Source organism: Apium graveolens, chromosome 10 (assembly GCF_009905375.1).
Source record: "Apium graveolens cultivar Ventura chromosome 10, ASM990537v1, whole genome shotgun sequence".
NCBI lineage: Eukaryota > Viridiplantae > Streptophyta > Magnoliopsida > Apiales > Apiaceae > Apium > Apium graveolens.
This window is the reverse complement of record NC_133656.1, coordinates 79098316-79105318: the sequence shown is the minus strand read 5'-3', so window position 1 is coordinate 79105318 and position 7003 is coordinate 79098316. Positions and strand designations below refer to the sequence as shown.

Sequence of the window (7003 nt, the reverse complement as noted above, 5' to 3'; positions counted from 1 at the left end):
GACTGAATAAATTGTTGAATGAACTGAGTATACATGGGAAGACTTACCCTTAAAGATAAACCAACTGGAAGTTCATGTTGATCTTACCTCACCACCTGGATAATAAATCTCCGTCGGTTCGTAAACGGGATGATTTTGAAACAATGTCTCTTGAGAAGTTATATGGAAAGATGAAAACTCGTCAGAAGGAGCAAGAACAAAGGAAAATCATATATGGTGGCGGAACAGTTGATAACAAGAATGATGAATTACTTAAGACCACTACACTTGTTGCAAGTGACTACAAAGAGTTAGACATAACTATTGTAAAGTCAAAGTCTAAAGATGAAAGGCCCTTTGAAGTTAAGATGGATAACGAAAACTTCTCTGATAATCCAAGTGAGGATTATACTATATAAGAGCTGCATAGTATGAATCCCAGCATGGCCAATCTTGCTGTAATGTTTAGTAATCTCAAATTTTGAAGAAAGACTGGTCAGAGGGATTCTGGCAGTAGCTATATAGAAAAGGGGTCAAGTTCATCTTCATGATCTGGCTACAAGCTAATGATGGTCACTACGCCATAGATGGCTTTTAGCAACACCAAAATTGTGTTGCTATAGACCCCTAAAAATGTTGCTCTAGGCAAAAAGAGGTCTATTGCAACACTTTTTCAGTTTTGGGTCTAAAACCGTCACTATAGGTATCTAACCTTAGTGAATTTATGGTAACACAACAAAATATGTTGCTATAGATATTAATAGCAACAGGATTTTCAAAGTATAGCAACACCGATTTTGTGTTGCAATAGGTATACTAACTGACAAAAAATAGACCCCATCATGTGGGCCCCACATCAGTAATTTTTAAAATATTCATATTTAGTTTTTTGTTTATTTTTCTTTAAATTTTTATAAATATAATATTAATTAGACAAATATTTATATCCAAAATATAAAACTCAAATTAAATTAATAAATATAAAATTCATGAATCATTACAAAGAGTTGAACCAAATTCTATAAAAATTACATTCTACTATCATTCATGAACTATAACAAGTTCATAACAAGTTCTATAAAAGTACACGTTCAGTCTATAAAACCACCTCTGAGAGCAGGTGGCTTGACAACTTTCCTAGTAAGTAACATTAAGTTAACTAACAGTGAGACACTACTCCCAAAACAATGGCCAGTGAAACTCAATTTTGTTCCTTCACCAGGTGATCCATTATAATTGGTTTTAATTGCCCATAGATTCTCTTTGCAACTTCATAAACTCCTCTATGAACAAGTACCTATGTTCCCTGCAACTTACTAACTGCAGAAAGCACCAATTTAACTTCATCTAGAAGATAGGACAACTGCTCAAAGAATGATTTCTGCAAAGACTAAAATTAAATTTATTTAACACAGGCAAAGAATTGATGAGAGTAGGATTAAAAGGAAGTTTCCACAGTCACACAAAGTAACGGCACAATAAGCAATAATAAATTACCAGCAAGTTTTACAGTCTGTATATCAAACTTATTAATGCCTAGTTCAGAGCCCTGGAAAAGTAGTGTGTACACATGATGGTTAAACTACAACATAAACCATGCTACAAACTTCGAAAGTGATCACATCAGCTAGATAGTTTAGCATGCCTGGTCAATATTGATCTTGTGAATAGTTTCACCAGCCAACCAGTACACTCCTAGTAAATGCTCAAACCTAGAAAGCACCGCCCCTGGATAAACCAGGTATGTGAGACCTGCAACACGAGCAACATGATTCAGTGACCTACTTCAAAAACTTCAGCAATGCGATAGGATAATGGAAATGAATAGGATAATGGCACTGCATAAACTTCAGCAATGTGATAGGATAGTGGCACTGGTAAATTGAACACCAGAATTAATACCTTTCACCTAAATAAGGAATCTATTATCAATACAAGTCATTTACAGCAAAACACCTTTATTAATGTTTTAGTAATCCTCTTCGATTATGTACAGTATTTAGCTCAGTTAAATGCTAAAGAAGTAGTACTGACCAATGGAACCCTGCACCGGTTCTTAATTATAGCATTCAACATGATTAACAGATGTATTAGTGTTTACATTTAGAACTGCAATTTTAAACTTTACTGATAATTTAGTATGAAGGCGAGATGAACACATACGCTATATCACAAGTTTCAGATATATTGGGAGCCTGCAGAAAAGGAGAATTTTGATCCTGTTATGCTTAGTAGAATGAGATTTAGACTTAGAGAGTTTGAAGATTAACCTGACAATATCAAAGTAGACAAAGAGGAGTTAACGGTATCAACATCAGCTTTTTTCTCAGGGCTAGAGCTCAACTGTTTGTAAAGTAAACAAAAAACATAAGTACCATTTAAGCAAGAGTTTGATCATATGTGTCTTAGAGCATCTTAATAAAGACCTCGACGAGGGCTGCATTTGTCTTTTGAACCCATTCTGCATCACTCTTTTCGCTAAGAACAGAAGCAGCCGTAGGCAGATCATTCTTTTCTATGGCTTGACCTAATTTGCTAAGCTTGTTAAACATCAAACATCAGGATTATAATCTACAAAAGAAAGTTAAACATCAAACAATCAACAACCTTAAAGAACACGCAGTAAAACATTGCTATATTAATTGAAGCAATAAAAAATACCCACTGAGCTATGTGCACGAATCACAGGACAAATATCAGGCGAGCCATTAGACGACTTCACAGAAATTTTCCAAACACGGTTATTCCTGTTGGATAGGACGAAAGGTGACCGAACAAACATAGAAGGAGTTTCACTAAATGTAGTGAAAATAGGAGCAAAGAACATTGAGAGTAGAGAAGCCATTGATTGACAGGCATATGAAGATAAAATATGAGAAGATAGTCTGGAGATAATTAAGATTATATAATTAATGACAAGAAATGAGGGTGAACCTCAAATATAACGTTGAGTGGAAAACTAGCAGCTGCGCATGTTGGACTCCTGGAAAAAGAAGAAGCTTACACTTGGAAGATCATCAGATTCCTTTATTTTTGATGTCCTTTCTTGATGTACAATGTTATAGTTCCTCTTCTTTTTATATTTCATTATTATGTAAATTCGGATCAGTAGCCCTGTGACCCTGTCTGATCACGCAATTTTAAAGCAAGCCATTTTGCAAAAAAAAAATGCTATTGCAATGTTGAATTAGGTTCATACATTTGAAAACAAGGAACACGTTACTACATTATCGATTCATTACAAAAGGTGTGGAAAATTTCCTTCAACATTATCAAAATTCAAAACATTTACAAGAAACAATACATAATAATAACAAGTATCCCCCAATCGGCTAGAATCAACATTTCTACAACCATGTATAAAACTAACTCAACCCTTAATTTCAAAATCCCCCTGAATAGAAACCAATACCATAACCAAAGTGAGACACCAAATGGTAAAACCATTACAAGCGTGAACTAGTAGAAAAAAGGAATTTGATATGAAGTATTCTGGTAGTAAATACTTTTAGGATCATTCACAAATCCATTTCCATTCCCTAGCAATGAACGTCAATTTAGGAAGGAAACACTTCAATCCTTTCCCAGCTATGTATGTTGTCATAAGTAAGATTTTTATTTTTATTTACACTATACGCAGAAAGTGTGGAAACAACATTATCAAAATTAAAATCACTTACAAAAGACAATACATTAATGTCTACACTCTACCATTGTTTAAGAGCATATCACTCCATAATTATAACAAGTATCCCCAAATTGGCTAGAATCAACATTTCTGCAATCATGTATATATCTAACTTAACCCTTAATTTCAAAATCAACCAAAATATAAACCAATTCCATAACCAAAGTGATAAATCTAACTCAACCCTTAATTTTGAGATCCCCCAGAATAGAAACCAATTCCATAACCAAAGTGAGACCTAAAATGTTAAATCATTCCCTAGAAATGTACATCCATTTAGGAAGGAAACATTTCAATTTAAACACGACCTAATTCATAAAGTATATATACACATCAAAATCAATTAAAATCATCAAACAGTTACACCTACATTTAATAGTTAATAACCTAAACTGTATTCGTTAGATTTATCCAAATAGCTTAATTTATGGAAGCAATTGATGATATAAAATACAAAAGACATAAGAAGTGAAATGAGAGAGAGGGAGAGAGAGAGATGGAGGGAGAGAGGGGGGGGGGGGTAAGGACGATGAGACGGAGCATGATACCTCGCGTCTCTTCAATTCTAGATTTACCGGAGGAGAAATTGAATGAGGAAGTGACATCGGAGATGAATGAACAAATATAAATTATGTTATTGTAAACAAAAATTATATTATGAAAACTTGTTTTTATATTATTTAATTATATTTATATAGTATTCAATATTTGTATTATATATCAACTTTTATGTACTATTATGTTAACAATTTATTTATGATTATCTCATTAATATAAAACTTTTAAATTTTATGCAAGTTTGTTTTGTTTTTATTTCAAAACAAATGTATTAATATAATAATATTAATTGTATTACTATAATATTATTCATGTATTTCCATAACAAACAATATAATAATATATTATGCATATCTTATATAAAAATGTAGTGAATAAAAAGGTTGTGAATGTGTGTATATTAGGGTTAGAATGTGTGGATATTAGGTTAGAAAACAATAAAAAACTGTTTTCCAGAATTTTCTCATTCCTAGTTATAAATCTTGGAAAACCGTGTTTTCCATTTTTCTAGTTTTCATTTTATAAAATATGCAAGTTGAACACATATTCAAAATTTTCTATTTTCTAAGAAAAGTTTCCTCGAAAAATGTTGAACTAAACAGCCCCTTAGTTTCCCCAATTGGTTTCCCCCTCTTCTCTTGTCCAAAAATTTCACTTCCTGCTCTATATAAATTTAGAGGCCTAACCCAAATTTCAGTAGCCCAGCCCAATAAATCATTTCTATTTTCGCGTTTTTATAAATATTATCAAATATTTTAAATTAGAAAAATATAATTATAATAATTAATTTATTATTTTAATTAATTTATAAAAATTAAAATTATTATAGGCTGTAATTTTTAAAAATTAATTTTTTACTGATTTAATTCAAAAAATTATTAATATTGATACTTATTACATATTCATTTAAAATTTAAATAAAAATTTTCAATATTGATAAAATATGAATATTTTATTCATTTGCGTGCTTTTACTTTCTCCAAAACTCAATAATTTATTTCTTTCAAATTAATTATTTTAAAAGGTAAATTAAATTTTGAGCGGAAATAAAAAATTTATTTGTGCAGCCGTCTATAGCAACACATGCTCGTCAGTTACAATAGGGAAGACATCTATGTCAATATTGGAGATATATTGAGCTATAACAACATGTCTTTGTGGCTATGGTAGCACTCAAATCGGAGTGTTGTGATAAGGCCTTAATTTCATATCTATTGCAACGTTTTCTAAGGCAACACCATACAAAAACGTGCAAATAGGTCTTCTATGTCGTAGTGGGTTGACAGAATTAAGTTCAAATGCTATAATTGTGATGAGATTGGACATTTTGCCACTGAATGCAAAAAGTCCACCAAGCAAAGGATAATGGGAAAGCTTACCAGAAAAAGGACTATGATAGTTCGAAGAAGTATTTAGTGAAATCTTACATAGCTGAAGGGAAGAGTTGGGATGATACTGATGATGAAGAAGAGCAATATGGAAAATCTGGCACTGAAGGCAAAATCTTCTTCAAAGGTACCATTTCCAATTGTTCGTACTTTACCTGCTGATAATTTATGTGAGAATGAACATTGTATTGCTTTTAGACAAACCGTCTTAGTGTACAACAATGCAGTTTCTTATGATATTCTTAAGGTACAATGCAAGACTAAGGAATGTGTTGAACAATATACTACCTTAAGAGAAGTCTACAAAATTGATATACTATACTAAGATGTACTGTGGCCACTATGGGTGACTTAAAAGAAGAAGTTAAGAAATTGAAAATGATAAGTTAGTTCTTGACAATGTCACTATGGAAAATTTTAAGCATAAAATCAATATTTAGAGCTTAAGATTAAGAAGCACCTTGAGGAAGAGGAAATCTTCGGAGCAAGAATGTAGATTTAGATAACAAATTGCATGCTTTTACTGATGCTCCCAATCTTGCTAAGAAGATCATAGTTGATCAAGTAGTTAGGGGAAAGGTTGGGATATGTGTAATAACTCGAATTTTTGAGACTTTGTAAAACGCTTGATGAATAGTAACCCTGACAATCGGGGAATTTTTTTTATCCCACACTATGTTGTGCATGAGAAATTTAGTTTTCGAGTCGATAACACGATTATACGTACCAAATAAGTGTATATAAACGCTATTAGTTTTCGAAGAAAACGAACTTTGAAAAACGACCGTATCTACGAACAGTCAAGGAATACCAGAATCATGATATAATTATAAATCTAAAATCCTACAAATTCAAACCCAATTACGAGGCTTCAAAACGTAAAGGACGTATAAGGAATGATTTACTCCGCGAACCGTTTACGAAGGTTTATTACGAAAACGAATAAGCGACCGAGTAAACACGTAAGCGAATAAATAAACGTATCGATCCAAGCTAATCCTAAAAGCTAACCAAGGTAATAAAGTAACCATGGTTAATAACCAAATAGTAGCCTAGCTAGAGAACACGATTTCCTATCTAGTGAAATAGTAACTAAAGTACTAAGCTAGTATTATAGCTTGGAAAATAGGATAGCTAGCTAGATTGGATGAAATATGGCAAGATATGACAATACTAGGATTATATATATACAAAAAAACATATCATTTTACAAGAAGTATCCAAGAAGCCAACAAAATTTTCTCTTCTCTCTCTTTCTTAGCTCAATTCGGCAAAAACCAAAAGGAGGAGGAAATCAAAATCATAGCCATGGAAAAATTCTAAAATTAATTCCCAAGCTTCCTACATACTAAACTAAGGTAACATAAATTTTTGAGAGCATTTCAATAAG

At 32.1% G+C, this 7003-nt stretch overlaps 1 protein-coding gene across 10 annotated transcripts; it reads right to left on the bottom strand.

Moving 5' to 3' along the window:
• Positions 1–958: 958 nt before the first annotated feature.
• LOC141693332 (thylakoid lumenal 16.5 kDa protein, chloroplastic-like) lies at positions 959–4291 on the bottom strand. Of its 10 annotated transcripts, none has more exons than XM_074498393.1 (7): positions 4216–4291; positions 2914–3105; positions 2645–2726; positions 2406–2550; positions 2250–2322; positions 1625–1731; positions 960–1528 (listed from the first exon to the last, which is right to left on the bottom strand). In XM_074498393.1, the coding sequence occupies exons 4-7, from the start codon at positions 2529–2531 to the stop codon at positions 1418–1420; spliced, it is 417 nt and encodes a 138-aa protein (XP_074354494.1). In that variant the 5' UTR covers positions 2532–2550; positions 2645–2726; positions 2914–3105; positions 4216–4291; the 3' UTR covers positions 960–1417. The 10 variants fall into 10 exon arrangements, with proteins under 10 accessions (XP_074354499.1, XP_074354496.1, XP_074354494.1 ...); XM_074498394.1 differs by having other exon boundaries at positions 2914–3101; positions 4216–4277; XM_074498397.1 differs by having other exon boundaries at positions 2914–2962; positions 4216–4277.
• Between the last annotated feature and the right edge of the window lie 2712 nt (positions 4292–7003).

What these genes read in the sequence shown, in the direction of transcription:
- LOC141693332 (XM_074498393.1), bottom strand. Translation starts at nt 2,531, where the DNA reads ATGTTTAACAAGCTTAGCAAATTAGGTCAAGCCATAGAAAAGAATGAT. An exon ending in GTCTACTTTGATATTGTCAG is followed by an intron (nt 1,732 to 2,249) that starts GTTAATCTTCAA and finishes CTCGTGTTGCAG; the next exon opens with GTCTCACATACCTGGTTTAT. An exon ending in ACAAGATCAATATTGACCAG is followed by an intron (nt 1,529 to 1,624) that starts GCATGCTAAACT and finishes CTACTTTTCCAG; the next exon opens with GGCTCTGAACTAGGCATTAA.